Source organism: Triplophysa dalaica, chromosome 11, assembly GCF_015846415.1.
Source record: "Triplophysa dalaica isolate WHDGS20190420 chromosome 11, ASM1584641v1, whole genome shotgun sequence".
NCBI lineage: Eukaryota > Metazoa > Chordata > Actinopteri > Cypriniformes > Nemacheilidae > Triplophysa > Triplophysa dalaica.
In genome coordinates, this window is record NC_079552.1 from 7,357,032 (window position 1) to 7,374,425 (window position 17,394).

Genomic DNA, 17,394 nt, shown 5'->3' on the forward strand with positions numbered 1-17,394 from the left:
TTTTTCTGGCATGAATGTACCACAGTATTTAAAAGCATGTTCACAGTATAAAATACTTAAATGTTGCTTTTTGCAAGAAAAACTGAATTAAAAAGTGCTTTAAAGTAAATATAAAGTTTAAAAAGTAACATCTGTACGACGTTTGTATAACAGAACAATTCAAATTTATCACAAAAGCATAATGGGAAAAAAATGTTTTTGAAATCATAGACTGAAGAAATGGTACACAAGTGTTTTAAACCAAACAAAAAAGATTAGTCATCTAAATATCTCTGAAAGAGGTGGAATGACTTATATTGAAAGGAAAACAAGTCAAATGAAAGACTCAGTCCCACTCAATGCCTAATAATTCACAGCTTACATCCCAAAGTTTACGTGCCGTCTCTTCACTTCTTCCCTGAGGGGCCACAAACGCAGGAGCACAATCACTGAATAACAGAAAGAGGAAGGGGTTTAAAATATGCCACTACCAATAAAAAAACTAGAACCATATGATGTATGCAGTACCTGAAATGTTGGCCTGAGATAGACTGGAGTTCCTCTACGGTGGCGCAATAGATGGATGTCTGAGCTCCTTCCTTTGGTGTCTTCAAGAACATGGGAAAGAGAGCAAACAGCAGCGACATAAAGGTAGAATGTCGCACCAGTTTTGACTGCACTGTCCCCGGATGCACAGAATTCACAGTCACATTTGACCCTAAAAAAGAGAATTAAAAATCTCAACGTTTGATTAAAAGCTGATTATATCAGAGTGTTATATTTCTTTAAGGTTCCTCACCACGGAGCCTGCGTGCAAGTTCACGTGTGAAAAGCACATTAGCCAACTTGCTCTGGCAGTACGCAAGGCCGCTGTTGTAGCTGCCCTGACTGTGCAGGTCATGTAATCGAATCCAGCCAAAATTGTGAGCCAATGAGGAAACGACCACAATTCGAGCTGGCGCACTGCGCTTTATTAGACCAATGAGAAGATTTGTTAACAGGAAGTGACCTGAAAGAAAGGATAAGAGGTTTAAAGGCGTTTTTTAATACATAGATGGAAAAGACATAAGATTAATTGATCATTCATCAACCAATAACAAATGCTTTCTGAGGTTGGCAAATTGGACGAAATCACACAAACAGAACAATGGTCCAGACTCACCCAGATGGTTAACCCCAATCTGCATCTCAAAGCCATCAACAGTTTTCATATAAGGACACATCATGACACCGGCATTATTGATGAGGATATGCAGGTGATCAACCTCTGAATAAAATAAACATTTTCACTTAAATACCAAATAATTGGGCTTTATCTGAGGAACTTGTTAACAACATGCCCTAGTAAATCTTTGTTATCTATTATTGTGAGTAAAGGAATCACATATAAGGAAGTACCTCGTAGAAATCTCTGAGCAAAGGCTCGGATAGAGCAGGTGTCGGCCAAGTCCAGCTCTCTCACCTCCACCTGAGCACCGCCCACTCGTGTACTGATCTCTATCGCCGCCTCCTCACCTTTCTCTACATCACGGCATGCTAGGATCACACGTGCACCTGTTGAACACACGTTAACTGTAACATCAGCTCCCCAACACAAATTCAGAGTGTTAAGAAAGATTTATTAGTACTTTAGTAGAAATGTCAGAAATGTCATTTTGTATTGAAAATCCCAAATAAGTATAGCATATAATGAAATTAGGCATTCTTAATATAGAAAGTATTAAGAAAGAGTGCTTTAGTGTTGGACATACCACGGGAAGCCAAATCAACAGCTGTTTCCTTCCCAATTCCCGTGTTTGCACCTGTGATCAATGCAACCTTTCCATCCAACCGTACTGTGGATCGACAAACTGCTCCTGATGCATATTTTCTACACAAACATTGAAATGAGAAAATTGAATGGAAATAGTGAATAGCTGGAAAAGATGAATAGAAAAGTGATTTAACAATGTACATCTATTCTGTGATAAATCAGAATTGTATATGAAGCTTTCTAAATGACTTTGGGAAGTAGCTTTTGGTCATAAAAATGACATTTTTTAACAAATTATTATCTATTCATTCAACACCTAAAGCTGAGATCCGACCCACGCAAAAAAGAAAACACACATCATTCCACTAGAGCCAATGACGCAGCTCTACTACGCGGTGAGGCGGGGCAACCCCGCCTACACCGACATCTCATTGGTCAGTCCATAGAGCACATCATGTCAAGTGGAGGCGCGTCCGCCGTGGGACAACCCTCGTCAATATGATCCGAGACCATTGCACACTCGAGAAATAAAATTGATTTGGATGTTTTACGTGAAATATTAAAGGGCTGACTTAAGCAAGGTCAACAATTCTTCTAAATTAACATGATTTTAATACACGTCTCATTGGGCTGTACGCTTTGGTGGCTGCAACGCTACGTTCATCGATATTTCTCTTTCACATTATGTTTCATTCCCTTCTGCACAGCGCGTTTCTGTATTATAGTGTGTTTTCACCAAACATGCACAGCCCTGATATTGACAGTCTTTAAAACAATCACCTTTAATTACTTACCTAATACGAGCAGACAACAGCCTTAAGATCAGCACGGATAGCCCTAAACCAGCCGCAATATAAGCGAGCATCATAACTACAACCATTACCGTGCCTTGTATAAACCCGTGGTTCTCACTCTGTATGAAATGTGTTTAGCCTCCCACTCGCACACTAACAGCTGTGCTCCAATGGAATTATGGGATTGTAGTTCTTCAGGGACAATCTGAAACATTATTAATATGAACCGAGCGGGATTTTAGAAATTATTTTGATTGTGCATTCCCGGTTATACATGTTTAGAACATATTATAGCATGTTCAATGTATGTCACATGTCTTGAGTACATCCAAATTAACATAGCATTAAGCAGTATGGATATTATATTAAAATGTCTTTGCGTTTTGCCCTCAAACACATAAAGTTTAGATTAGTTGATCACATTTGGGGAAAACGTTTATTTGGGGTTTCTAGTAAATGTTCAATATAAATCCCATAATGCATTCTTCACGCAAGTAGTCTGTTTGGCCTGCTTGAGGGTTTTAGTATTTTTTGGAAAACCATGGATTTAAATATAATTAATGTGAAAAATTTCTCAGACATATTATTATGCTTTTTAGATGCTAAATTAAAAAAAAAACGTTTTAGATCTTTCGCACCTCTTTTTTGGTCAGGCAAAAAGTAAAGGTACCTATAATCACAAGGCCACACGGAAGCATCGGTTCGAAAATCCGGAGGATCTTGTTATTGCCTAAAGAAACTGATCATATATTTTTGTTATATACAGCAACATATAACAGTTTATCTTGTCTTTTATAAGCGTTTTAGTTATTTTTAAAAGTAATACTTGTTTGCTTTGAACTCATATAAAAATGTCTTCGTCGGAGTTTGAAAAGCTGCAAGACATATATACATCTCTATATGACGAAGTGAAGTTGATTCCCGAACGGGTTCAGAAGTGTCAAGGAGGTGAATAAACCACAGTATTTAATGTTTCGTATAACGTTGTGTATTGTTTACCGTGCAGTTTCCCCAGAGCAGTCAGACGTTGTTGCAAATATCCTTACAGCTGTACGAACAGAGCAAGACCAATAATATATTTATGATTTATTTAAGGGCTATGTTATTTTCATTCACAAAGGAAGGCTGTACTGTTTATATTCTTAAATAATACTTTCTCGATTCATAAACCTAAAAATCTAAACGTTTTTTTTTGTTATAATGTTATCATCAGTATCACCACCAACATCAAACACACATACGTGGTCTTATGAAAATATATTGCCTGTAACGTGCATGTATTTGTAGGGATTACCAGTATTTGTGTAATTATAGTTACACCCTGAATCCTGATACATATTGTCCGGTTTATATGAACTAATTAAACTGAAAGGTGTTTAACTGAGGCCAGTTCTTTTACCAGATTTGTGTCTCAAAATAATTCTGTTGTTTTCCAGAGGAAAGGAAAAGGATGGTCAGAGTTTTTGATGAGCGTATTGGTGAGGCTGAAGAACTGGTAAGTTAATTTTAACTTTATAGTCTGTTTTTTGAAATGTCTACATTAATGAATTAGGCATGCTTTAATCTAAAGTGAGTTCAAGTGCATTTAAAGTGTACTTCTTTATCAGTATGCATGCCTTCGGGAGTCAAACCCATGATCTTTGCTGTATGCAATGCATAACAAATTGAACTACAGGAACACTGTTCCTAAATGTATTTCTCGTTTACTTCAGGTTTAGAAAGTTATTTTTATTAGTGGGCAAGCAGATGTGGTCATGTATTGGGTTTCTATGGGAAATTTACTGTATACACTTATTATCAGGGAATTTAAAAGGGAAATTTTACAGACTGGGAAAAGTCAAATAAATCATAAATGATCATGTCAATTTTTGTAATAGTATAAATAGGTGGCACTTATTTTTTACTAAAGGTAATGTAAATAATAATATTTAAATTGTAGTAAAGTTTTGGAATTGACAAAGTACTGGTGTAAGAAAGCAAAATCATTGTGTACTATACGAGATTTATTATATTGTGATTAGTAGCAGGGCTGTGCTTGCTCGTTCTCAAACTTAAATATCAGGTTATAGTAAGGTTACTAAATAGTTACTAAAGCATCCTGAAAAAATGTATTGTGAATTGTTAAAGTATTTGTTTGGGACACCAGGTGGCAGTATACAACCAATGAAATTCTCTCAGAGTAGGACAGACAACAAATCAAAATCATTTTCAGGTGTATTGAATGTGGATTTAACTAGGGATTTTCTCAAGACATGTTGAAAAATCTAGACTGGCCGGATTATGGATTTGCTAATGTCCTTGTGATCACCAAATCCTGATGTTATTCCAATCTGAGATTTTACTTTCAATTTAACCTGACTCGAATGATAGGTTATTATTATATTATCTCCTCAATGGCAGGTCAAGATGTGGAGTGGAGTTTTTAAGTTAGTGTAGATCAGCTAGTATAGAATGGCGTTGGCAATACCGAGGTCTTGGCTTGGGAAAACACAGACTGATAAAATGTTTGAATTAAATGCACTTAAATTTCCAAGGTTTGTGTGCCTGTAATTTAGAAGGAATTAAACATATTTTAACATATTTTTTAGATTCTTGTTATTAATAAACTGGTCTTTTGGTATCTTCAATTATAATAAGGATTCCAATGTCGGTCCGTGAGAAGATTGTACCAAATAGTGGATTGCTTGTTAAATAATATAAGTTTTGTCTTTATTTGTGTTCCTGGACAACAAAACCAGTTTTAAGGGTCAATTTTTCGAAATTGGGATTTTTACATAATCTGAAAGCTTTCTATTGATTTATGAGTTGCTAGAATAGGACAATATCTGGCTCAGATACAACCATTTAAATCTCAGGAATCTGAGAGTGCAAAAAATCCAAATATTGAGAAAATTAAGTTGTTAATCGGGGGCATTGTGGCAGGCCATCCACTCACAAAAATAAAGTTTTTACTTATTTAAGGTTGGAAATTTACAAAATATCTTCATGGAACATGATCTTTACTTAATATCCATACACAATGTATTTTTGTCTTTTACTAAAAAAACGTTTGCGTGCTACTTAAGACTGGTTTTGTGATCCAGGGTCACATTTTTGGAAGTAAAATGTATCTTAAAGAAGAATGATCAAAGTAAAACATTTTACCTTGGAAGTAAAATTTAATGAATCCCTTTACATATAATAAAGTTTCGTATTTTATTTGAATATTATTTAGAATCATACAAATTATCCAAAAGTGAACCTACTTTTAATGGTACAGACAACAATTCAGACTGAATAACATGATAATTTGTATTTGTACAGTTATTATTTGGTTATTATATGTAATTGCCTGTTTTGTCAAAAAGGCAAAACAAAATGCTATTGGTTTGACCTCTTCTAAGTACATTAGTGAACGTATTATATCTCTCTCAGCTTCAGGGCATGGACCAAGAACTGTTTGGCGCTCCATCATCCTTCCGGAACCCCATGTCCACAAAGATCCGACTGTACCGCAGAGATTTAGCAAAATTGCAGAGAGATATACGCAGCTTAACTGGATCATCAGGGTTCTCTGGTCATTTTGGAGATGGGAGACAAGGGATTTATTCTGCAGAGAATGATCAAAGCGTAAGTACAGTGGTACCATGTTTATCCTTTTACCTTTATATCATTCCAAACCATTTCAAAGATAAAACTTTATAAAAGATACAAAATTTCAAAGATAAATCTTTAATGTCTATGCCTCTTTTGAGTAGATTGTAGCCATCAAGCTCCAAAACAGGCAAAAATTCGTCGAAAATTATGTCACTTTGTTATATGTGTGTATCCTGCTTACACTCCGCCTTAAATACCTTTACAGTCTGTCAGGTTCATGTCTCATAACTGATGTAACCCTTTACTCGTGCTAGATCAAGCTAGAACTGGCTTAAACTCCCCTCTGCACCACAGCCAATGACAATGAATCCCACAGGAAGTGCGTGTAATGTAAATAGTTGTTTTTACACAACACTAGTGATCTCGATCACCTCTGTGTGTTTTACGTTAACCCTGCATTCCACAAGTGTTACGCGTTCAGCCTAAAGCTACGGTTCAGCCTGATAGCAAATAAGCTCCAAGAATCTTTCATGTTTCCCCTGAAAGTCAGATGCCTTTGCTTGATATCAGATGAACTTCACTTTAATTTAACACTCGAGTGTAAATCTCTTAACTGAATCGATATCTGATGTTTTCCATTCAGTGTTCTTCTTTACTGTCTGTTATCTGTTGTGACAATATTAATGCAGAAATACAGGCAGGTCATATGTCATGGCACATCACCACCATGAGTCAAGATGAAACATTTTTCTTATGGTAATAACCCTAAATGGTTTCGGACCTTTCTACAGTAAACAGTGTTTCTACAGAGGTTAATCCGTGTGGTGTGATGAGAACATACTTACTGTTGAGCTGACTTTTCAGATTTATGGTATGATTTGTTTTGTTCAATAGAGAGGAACTGCACACTTTTTCATAGGCCTTGTTTCTGGAAATAAAAATTCCTAAAAGACTAGGGGAAGTCTATGAAAGTCATAGATTATGATTTGTAAGCATAACAGACTGTATTCTTTACATATGCTATGTGTATACAAGATAGTATAGTGCTGTTATTATAAGGGATTATGCATTAACACTCGGAACCTGTGTCTTATATGAAATCTGTTACTTACTGTTGAACTGTTTTGTTTGTTTGGACAGACTCATCTTCAATCCCAGCGTGGTTTGCTCATCCAGGGTACAGAGTCTCTAAATAATGCCACAATGAGCATTGAGCGGAGCCAACGGATTGCAGCAGAGACAGACCAAATTGGCACAGACATCATTGAGGAGCTTGGCGAACAGAAAGAACAACTTGGCCGCACCAGAAACAGAGTAAAGACAGTTTAACACATACTTTGTCTTTTGCAGTGCTTATGTGGTGCATATTTTTTTAAGATCCCATATTAACGGATTAGATCATTCACACAGCACGCGGATGCGATCCGTCCATTGCAGTTATGGTGCAGCCGTGTCTATTTAGTTTATAAACGAAATAGGCAATAAATAGCTGTAAATAAATAGCCGTGCCACCGATCGTTTACGCATCAAGTCTTTTTTTGCTGTACAGCACGTTATGATTTAAAGCGATAGCAAAGGTATGAAGCTCAAAATTGAGATGAAAATTTAGGAATTCCACCATAAATGCATGTAATAGATTTTGCAAAAATAAATAGGCACGGTTTCAGAGACAAGGCTTAAAGCTAGTCCCAGACTAAAATGAATGTGTGACCTGTCTTATCTCAATATACGGTAACTTGCGTAGAAATATCTTCAAATACATAAGTGCCATTGTTTTGTCTCAAGATTTACACCAGTAATGTATTCCTCTAAGGGATTTTTATAAAAGTGACTTAAATATCTTAACTAAGGCATAATCCTGGCTTAAACTAAGCTGTGTTTTCGAAACAGGGCCAATATCCCGTAAAAATCAGTCTAAAAGGAGATTGGGTAACACTTTACAGTAAGGTGCTATTTGTTAACAATTAGTAAATGAATTAGCTAACATGAATTAACAATGAACAATACATATACAGCTTTTATTAATATAAATTTGTGATAATTTCAGCATTTACTAATACAATATTAAAATTAAATGTTGTCACTGTTAACATTTAATTCACCTTGAACTAACATGAATAACTTTATTGACATGAAATAACATAAACAAGGATTAATAAATGCTGAAAAACTTAATTGTTCATTGTTAATGTAAGCTAATGCATTTTCTTATGTTAACTAATAGCATTGAAAAGTGTAACCAGATATTTTTTTAAACGCGTGAAGGGGTAATGCTTCTCTGTTGAAAGTGAAATTATGTAACAATTGTTGAACTTGTGGGTCACAGAAGCCAATGATTGGAACTGCACGGTAAACGCAGTATATGTGAATAGCATATCCAGTGCGTGCCAATTTCGCACCGCATATGTACAGCAATACAAGTTCAAGTTGAGCTTTATTGTCATTCCGCTACTTGTGGGGACATGCAGTGGAACGAAATTTTTTTTGTTCCTCACAGGACCACAGTGCTACATAAATACAGACATACAACAGTGGAGTAAAACAAGAGTAAACCTATACACAAACTAACTAACTAATTTACTAAGAGAGTGAATAAATATACTTCAGTCTAAGGAGAACATTGTAAACATTGTAAGTAAGGCAGATAGCTGGGGAACATTAGAAGATGATTTGTAGTACGACCATGTAAACATACTACATAAATGGGTGTCAGGACCCTGTGTTCTGTTCTATTCCCCTCTATTCTATTTTCTCTTAAAACTGGATCAGACTGGATGCATGTGAACCCAAAATCTATTTAAGCATTCAAATAATTTAATAATCTGAGCAAATGATGTAAGCAAATAATAAATTGCGCAATTGCCAAATTTTTTGAATATGTTCAAATCCTCTCTCTTCTCTACACACCCCCCCTTCCCAGTTGATTCACACCGGAGAAAATCTGAGCCGTAGCAGAAAAATCTTGCGAGCAATGTCCCGGAGGTGAGACATACATTTTCTTTGTACATAATTTACATCATTAGCGTTTGTCAGATCTATTTCTAAGAACGTACTTAAACAGTGAAGTCTCTCTTGTTTTGCCATTACAGAGTAGTGACAAATAAACTTCTACTCTCTGTCATTATCATCATGGAGTTAGCCATCCTAGGGGCAGTGGTCTACCTTAAGTTCTTCCGTAAGTAGACAGTAAGAGGAAAAAGACTATAAAAACAGACATCATCCTCGTGGTGGCCTGGTGACAATGTGCTGGAAACTTTCATGGCTCTGAGTGTCACATGGATGTGTACGGAGGTTATTTTAAGCTCTAAACTGTACAAGCATAAGTACTGCTTTCTGGGTCGAAAGAAGAAGGTGAACGTCAGTGGTACGTTCTGAAAAAGCGGGACCTTTATAAAGAGTGGCGTCCTACTTCATTCTTTGCTGTCTTAAGTAAGGTGCCGAAACCGCGTGAGATGAGTGGATCTATAGGCAGATGAAAGGATGGATGGTACGAAGAATGGACTCAATAAAAAGACAAACAATATGCTCAACTTACATGCTTTTTACAGGACCTTAATCACTAATGATACCATAAAACTAAACTTTATAGTTAAATGTAATTGAAAAATGTCTTAAGAAATTTGTGGCTGATTAATCATTGTTGTCTCAATGTGGTATTAAATTTAAAATCAGGGTTTTGTGTTTGTCAGTGGGTGTGTTTGTTTTCCATTCATTAGTCAGCTGCAGCTACTCCAGGGCAACTGAAAGACTGTAGTAAACACCAACGTCACTTGTTTCATAAGCCCTGGTTGGACGAGAAAAGGGTGGGTTTGACCTCATCGGATAAGGTTATAGATGTTAAGGGTGTAAATATCACTGAGAATGAAGGCGTAGGAACACCTGTTACAGCAGAACACTCGGGTCACCTTGATGTTCAGATTTTTGGCAAGATCGCAAGAATCACTGGAGGGATCAGCTACTGTATGTGTTGCAGGATGGTACATGTGATATTTAACTATGGAAAAATGGTGCATTTCAGGTGAATGAACTCATCAGGTAGCAAACATGTCTCAAAAAAACTTGTAATAAATAAGTTGGTAACACTTTATAATAAGGCGCTATTTGTTAACAACTAGTTGGTGCATTAGCTAACATGAACTAACAATGAGCAATATCTCTGAAGCATTATTAATAATAATTCATGTTAATTTCACTATTTAGTAATACAGTATAAAGATTAAATGTTGTCACTGTTAACAATAGTTAATGCAGCATGAACTAATATGAATAACTTTACTGAAATAAACAAGAATTAACAAATGCTGAATAACTAAATTGTTAAGTGTTAGCCAAAGTAAATTTAAAAACTATATACAGTATATAAAGACTTTTCCTCGACTTATAGTTAACAGTATTTTTTGTGTTTGGTGTAAATGTATGGATTTTACACTTTTATCCAAAGTGACCTACAGTGCATTTGATGTTTACAGTTTATATATGTTTGAGAGCTTTATTCAGACAAGCATTGCTATTAATGCTCCACTTATTTACAGTGAGAGTATTGAACATTGACACATAACTTGTCCTGGACCATTTGTTCCACAGACATGAAATGGTTGAGCATTGCATTAGCAGCGCAAAGGTTGTGGGTTTGATTCCAACAACAAATATTGATAAAATGTATTCCTTGAATGCTTTGTTATGCACATTTTTTATAAAAGCATCTGTGATCATCAATGCCCTTGTTGAATGTGTGCTATTTATAAAAAATATCTGTGTATAATTCTAGAAAGGTTTTGCCCACTTTCACAAATTTTTATATACTGGCAATTGACCCTTTTTCAGTTTCAAACATCTTGTACTTGGAAGGTCACCAGAAGTTTTAAAATGTGTCATTTCAAATGCACAGTTCAGTCTATCTTCAATAAAATAGTTTATTATGACAAAACATTTTACAAAGAAGTAGGAAAATACAACCGAAATGACATGTTACTTTGAAATGCTACTGGGGGGTTGTGAAATCAGATCTGAATGAGTACAAAATGAATTTATTCCAGATTTGTCAAACCACATAATTAAATAACTTACTTAAAACACTAATAAAAAAGTCACCAAGTTCTAACCGAACCAACTCAGGATTAGATTAGCTACTGAAAGCGTCTCTCCTATTAAAATAAAAAACAAAGCAAACATAATACAACAAACCAGATCTGGTCCAAAAGTGCAAACAGGTTTCAATTAGTAAAATTAAATACGTCTGACACTAAATTCTACCCGAAAATTATCTCAGATTTAGATTCATTTTTTTTTCAGTCTTTTGTTATTCTGCAGTAATCTCTGAATATTACCTGTAGCTACACACTAACCCGATAAGATTATCTATTACAAATAGAAATATTTATATTTCAGAAAGATCAGTCCACATTAAGACAGAAAAATTGATCAGTCCACATTAAGACAGAAAAATTAGATCTTGCCCTGTTTGACAAACTGAAATGAGTGGGTGGTTTGTGTTTATTGGAGACTCTCATGTCTCTGCATTCTGCTAAACTCTCCCTGGGTTTATCAGAACAATTAAACAAATCTCACCCATGTGCGTATCACTTTACTGCTGAGGAAACAATATTTTGACCATGACTACAAAAACCTTTGAATAAAAGCTTTCGTCTGGTCTTAGTCTCTGCAAACCTCTCATTTCGTTGTTTTAGGCTTTGGAATGCAAAGTCGTTGACTTGTCCTCAAAAGTGGTTAATACTATTTTATCAAAGTCTTCAGTTAATATCTGCTGAACTACAGCCGTAGTTCAGTGTCCTCTTTTGATTCTGGAATTTTCTGGAAGGCGACATGTGCACCCTCGCGCGTCTGACCGAGAGCTGATGCAATGACATCAACTGCAAGGCTAGCTGTGGCCTCCACAGCCTCAGGTGTCGCTCCCAGTGTGGGGTTCACTTCAACCAGGTCCATCGCGGACAGTAAACCTGCATAGTCCCAAATAAATAATTATCTAAATGTATTTGTCTACATTTGACATTGTAGAAAAATCAATTTTTCTTAGTTTGTGTGCCTGCAGGGCAGTTAAATTGTGATGTCAAACTAAACTGATTTCAAAAAATGTAACGGTCTACTAAACTAGAGATTTGTACCCGTGTTGTTGATCTCCTCTGTGATGTAGATGCCTTCTCTGTAGGTCAGTCCACCATTAACAGGAGTTCCAGTGGCAGGAGCCAGAGATGGGTCAAACGCATCAATATCAAAGCTCAGGTGAATAGGCCTTTGCTTCCTAAAGTAGAAACGACATTTGGTTGATTGTGAACAGATTCACGCGTTGACAAATGTGATAAGGTGACTGGTGGTAGAGGTGACATCAAACTTGCTAGTCAGGTTAAGAAAGGACTGGGAGCTACTTGTGATATTAACTCAAAAAACTTCAGCCCTTATTTATGGAGTTTGAAAGAACAGCAATCTATTTAGATGGCATTTAAATTTGTAGTGGCTATTTACAGAGGGATCAGTATCGTTATGTCATATTTTTGTCATTTGTCATATGTGTGGCTGTTCTTCAATATCATACCTTGACAATAGGTGATCCAGTGTGACCTCCATAACTCTTTGAATGCCCATTCTGTCAATATCACGCATGGAAAAGTACTGAATTCCAAGAGTCTTCAGAATTATACTGAGAAAAAGACATTTTGTTAAAATTTAATATAGCTGATATTCATATATCGAATATATATACCTAATTCACCAGTTGCAGTTACATTATAGTAACAAATGCAGAACACTTTGTTTTGACAGAAACCTTGTTCCCTTTGGCAGTTTGAGGTCATTTTAGTGACACAAAGACAAAGGCTTTGGTAAGGCAGATACATTTTAGGTGTCATTAAGGACAAAAAAAGAACTTCGTTCTTACTGTTCGCCTGGATCAACATCTCTGAGGCCGATGTAAACCAGATCTCTGGCACTCAGGAAAGGCTTCATCCAAGAAAACCCAGGAACCTTTGGCATCTGAGATGAAAACATGAAAAAAATTGTTTTATGTGGACAAAGCTCAGTGTCAGAGGGAGGAAACAAGCCATGGAATTACGAGATTATATAATGAAAGTTTGTTTGCATATCTTGAGTTGAATATCTAGGAATGCTATTTACCTTGTCTTGCAGCTCTCTCAGTAAGAATGCCACAGACTGGCCATGAAGGTTTCCAGAAGGTGAAGTCAGAGGAGTGTTGACATCTGCATGGGCATCGACCCATATCAGACACAGGTCAGGGCACTGTTGGGCGTGGCCTTCCACTGAGCCAATCGCTAAACTGCGGGGATGAGAATGTCATAACAGCTTTAGTTACGTTTTTTTGAGAATTCACCTCTTTCTGCAATGAGACACTGAATTCTCATTCTAGAAAATTTCACAACAATTATTATAAATTCTGACTTAATTAGTTTATGTACAATTATATTTTTTAAACTCAAACAAAAGGGTAATACAACAAATGTAAAAATGCATAGTAAGGCTGTACCTGTGGTCTCCTCCCAGCATAATGGAGGTGTGTCCCGCCCCCACTGCACTGCTCACAGCTCCCGACACAAGCTTACTGGCTCGTCCGACTGTGCGCGGGAATGGGACGTGCATAAAGGGCTCATCCTTTTCCAGATGCTGGAAGCTCAGGTCCCCAAAGTCATGCACAGGGTAATCTACAACAAAACGGTAGAGATAAATAAATGAACAAACTAGAGTACCACATGAAAAAACAACTATTTGTATTAAAATGGATGTTTTTAATTGTCATTGCGTGCGGTCTAATTGTTTTATTCTGTCTGGGTGCTAGACTGGTTTTATAAGGAAAGGGGTGATGATCTGAAGAATAACGGGTTACGACATGTTGGAAAATGTTTAAACTGGTTCTGGAAAATATTATCTGTCACTCAATCTCATCATGGAAATGACCCAGCCATGCAGTGGGCCTATAGAACTTTAGGAACCTCCAGACGACTCCGCAAGCTGGACACCGATGAAGATTTAAACAGGTGATGGGGCCCAGCTCGACAGAACCGTGACAGCTCCACTGACAGTGTTATATTACTCGTAAGATCTTTAAGCTATCAATGATGGCGTCCTGTACCAGTCAGTGGCCTCTTAACTGGAATAGACTGAACACTGCAGCCCTATCAAGGCTTTCAAAACAAGCATACAAATATAAAATATTACATTTAATTTGGCTTGAAAACAACCCCATTTTTTGTTCTCGTGTCAAGAGAGGTGAATGGTTTTTTGAGGGCGCGTTTTGAACGGATACTACATTCTTCACCAGCCTTGTGATTTTGTGAGCAAGGTGCATTAACCCCAGAAGTGCCTCTTAATTAAAAAAATAATTCCTGTAGTTAACCGTCTTGCCAAATGCATTTGATATTCAAAACCAACAGTTGGAAAAGAGAGCAAGACATCTATATTTGTTGCAGCGCATTAATGCTGATATAGTTTGGACAAGAATTCCTTCCATGTATGGTGATAAGGAAAGTGTCATATTCACATTTCTAAATGTGCCAAGTCTGATGCAAAAACAATTAGTCATTGCATCACTTGCAGTGGGTATGTTTTATGTATAAACATATACATAAAACATGATGTTTAGTTTCTGAAGCTAAAAACGGTTTCCTGTTTTGAGGGTGAATATTGATATATGATCCTGAGGACATTTAAATAATATGCTGCAGATATTTTTGGCTTCGTTTTATTTATTCCACACAAGCATTCAAACGGCCAACTAAGCGGGCAACGTCGAAACAGCTAACGTTAGAAATAGTTGAGCTAGATGGACACAAATATACTCATATTTCCCTTATTAGCGGTAATCCGGATAAATCCTCCAAAACTAAATTCGGCGTATTCGAAAGCAGTCTCGAAAGTATGTCACTCGTTCATTCGCCCCGACGGAAAAATCTCAGGCTACTTAAGATAGCAGGAACTATCGCGTTACATGCGGAACGTGAATTACGTAACGGCTCGAAGCTCTGTACAGTGTTTATGTGATAAACAGCTGACCTCCGAAGAGGAGACTCTCTGAGGTGACTTGCACATTCTCGATTTTGGAAAATCGTGACATAAACTCAGTGGAAGGCTAATTTAATCCATTGTTTGCCAATTAATTATTTATACTAGTATCAGTTAGATTTTCGGAGCCACCGAATTACCCCAGAGAAATAAAACGATAATAATTAGATTTTAAATTGAGTTTACGTGCTAATTAATTAACATCGAAACGTTTTATTTAAATCACGAACGTTAAAGATACCTGTAAATATGAAGGCAAAAGTCCTACAGAGTTTATGGTAACTGCCTACATTAGTGGCAGCCAGAAATTACTTTAACAGCAGGATTGTTCGTCATTTACCGAATTTCACAATTGGATACTCACAAATGTTGTTCTTCGTTTTGAAAAAAAATGATATAAAAAATTATTAATTAAAAATAGTAATGATAAAAAATTAAGTAATTACGCAGCCTGTCGACCCCTCCCCCGCGTGTTCAAACGAGTGTGCGCGTGTGAGTGTCACTGATCTGAGTTCCACTCATAACTTTCGTTTCAAGTGGTTTGGCTATTTTATTATAATGGGGTAGATCAAACAAAAATGAGTGATAGTTCACGACTAAATTTACTGTAGCGCAGCGGGTGAACTCTTAAAACCGCAGAAATCCATGATCTCATAAGTTCCGTTTCTGACCACCGGGACGACTCAAAAATAGCATCTCTCTTCGTCAGGTCTCTGAACAGTTTTTTTGCTGTACCTAATGTCAAAATGCGATTACAGTACAGCGCCTGAACAGTTAATCTCACCGCAACAATATTCGACTCCATCACCTTTGCACGTCTTTCGGATAGGAGTTCTGTCATTGTCGTGCGATGCCTCGTGCCATCTCCGCATTGACCTGAGCTGCAGTGACGCACGCAGATTCCCTCCCCACTGCGGGCATTCAGATCTACAACTCTTTCATCTAAGAAGACTTCTTCATTTAAAGTGTGGAAATCTCCCTATATGAGCACTTCTTCTTATATAATCACAAAAACTACATGAGCTGTGAAATCGATTTTTGGTAACGTTGAGTCATTCAGCATGGGTCGCTGAATGACGTAACATATGAGCCAGCACTTCCTTTTTCCTTTCAAATGGTGATAAGAGCTTTCTAATTGCTTATTTATCTATCTTACAAACAAGCGCTTAGAACAATACAAATATTAATGATGATTATATATTTACCGAGATTTGAAAGTCTCTCCACCACACCAGCATCCCGGATGGCTTTGGGTCCATGCTCCACCCCTCTCCTTTTCTGAATCGTAAAGAATTCCATCACATCATATAACTTATATAACCAAGTATTTTAAGTATGTACCAAACCAGTTGTTTCTTACCTGTCCTTTGGAAAAGGGAGCTCCCAAAATCGCAACAGAATGTGATCTGTTCTGTTGACAGGAACTCAGCGTTGATCTCAACAATCTTGAAAGCGGTCCTCTCAATGCCATGATGGAGGGCTATAAAACACTCGCGAAACAGATGCAAAGTTTGTCTGAAACAATACTGTGTCGCCCGGTAATGGTTTCTCTCGCCTGTCTCAAGTAGCTATTGAATCTCAATGCACTGGCACTTCGGTTTCTTTAAGTCCACTTAATTTATATTCATGAGTCGGTGAATAGCGGAAGGTGAAGCTCAGCAACACGCTTTGTGTGAACCCTCTAGAACGCCCCCCCAAAACTACCAGCCTTTCTCCATCCAATTGTTTGTTGCGAACCTGAGCTGTAAAATGTGATTATTTCCGCTCACAGCGCCGCGAACCCCGTTTTTCTATTCATAGAGAGTAGAGACCAACCTTCGTCAGAGTCAGACCCAATGACACACCTTCCCTCCAGCAAATCATGAGCTCCCGTAGTGTGGGTTTGTTTTGAGGGGCGCGGCCTTGTCGAACCGGGTGGCATTAGATCAAGTGCTTTTTTGCGGCGTTGGAAATTTCCATCTCTGCACTGTCACCTAAATGTTTTCAGCTTGCCCTGTCATCTTGTTTGGTGGAAAACAGATCCAGTGTCCATATCATAACCTGAGGGCTGAATATTTATCTGTACATAGAACTGCCCGGAAAGCCAGGATGAGGCATGTTATACAAAGTTGTTGACGACAGATATATAGTTGCCCTTATTTCGACTTTATCCCTTAGTTTATTTTTTAATAAGGGGGGTGGTTGCTTGTGTCATAAATACTTTTCCCAATAAATTTCTTTGAATGAAATTTTGCAACATTACTCCTATTGACTCAACTAATACAT

The 17,394-nt window shown here is 37.1% G+C and overlaps 3 protein-coding genes across 3 annotated transcripts; 1 reads left to right on the forward strand and 2 right to left on the reverse strand.

The window, feature by feature from the left end:
- Nucleotides 1–25: 25 nt before the first annotated feature.
- On the reverse strand, nucleotides 26–2,663 carry rdh12 (retinol dehydrogenase 12). Its single transcript, XM_056760301.1, has 7 exons — nucleotides 2,527–2,663; nucleotides 1,731–1,849; nucleotides 1,378–1,533; nucleotides 1,142–1,246; nucleotides 779–988; nucleotides 508–697; nucleotides 26–428 (listed from the first exon to the last, which is right to left on the reverse strand). Exons 1-7 carry the CDS (start codon nucleotides 2,610–2,612, stop codon nucleotides 326–328), a joined length of 969 nt encoding a protein of 322 aa, XP_056616279.1. The 5' UTR covers nucleotides 2,613–2,663; the 3' UTR covers nucleotides 26–325.
- Nucleotides 2,664–3,215: 552 nt separating this feature from the next.
- Nucleotides 3,216–9,775, forward strand: vti1b (vesicle transport through interaction with t-SNAREs 1B). Its single transcript, XM_056760302.1, has 6 exons — nucleotides 3,216–3,474; nucleotides 3,963–4,021; nucleotides 5,941–6,135; nucleotides 7,243–7,416; nucleotides 9,023–9,084; nucleotides 9,192–9,775. The coding sequence occupies exons 1-6, from the start codon at nucleotides 3,378–3,380 to the stop codon at nucleotides 9,283–9,285; spliced, it is 681 nt and encodes a 226-aa protein (XP_056616280.1). The 5' UTR covers nucleotides 3,216–3,377; the 3' UTR covers nucleotides 9,286–9,775.
- Nucleotides 9,776–11,001: 1,226 nt separating this feature from the next.
- arg2 (arginase 2) lies at nucleotides 11,002–16,982 on the reverse strand. Its single transcript, XM_056760300.1, has 8 exons — nucleotides 16,490–16,982; nucleotides 16,335–16,407; nucleotides 13,598–13,772; nucleotides 13,231–13,390; nucleotides 12,995–13,089; nucleotides 12,653–12,757; nucleotides 12,225–12,361; nucleotides 11,002–12,059 (listed from the first exon to the last, which is right to left on the reverse strand). The coding sequence occupies exons 1-8, from the start codon at nucleotides 16,598–16,600 to the stop codon at nucleotides 11,872–11,874; spliced, it is 1,044 nt and encodes a 347-aa protein (XP_056616278.1). The 5' UTR covers nucleotides 16,601–16,982; the 3' UTR covers nucleotides 11,002–11,871.
- Between the last annotated feature and the right edge of the window lie 412 nt (nucleotides 16,983–17,394).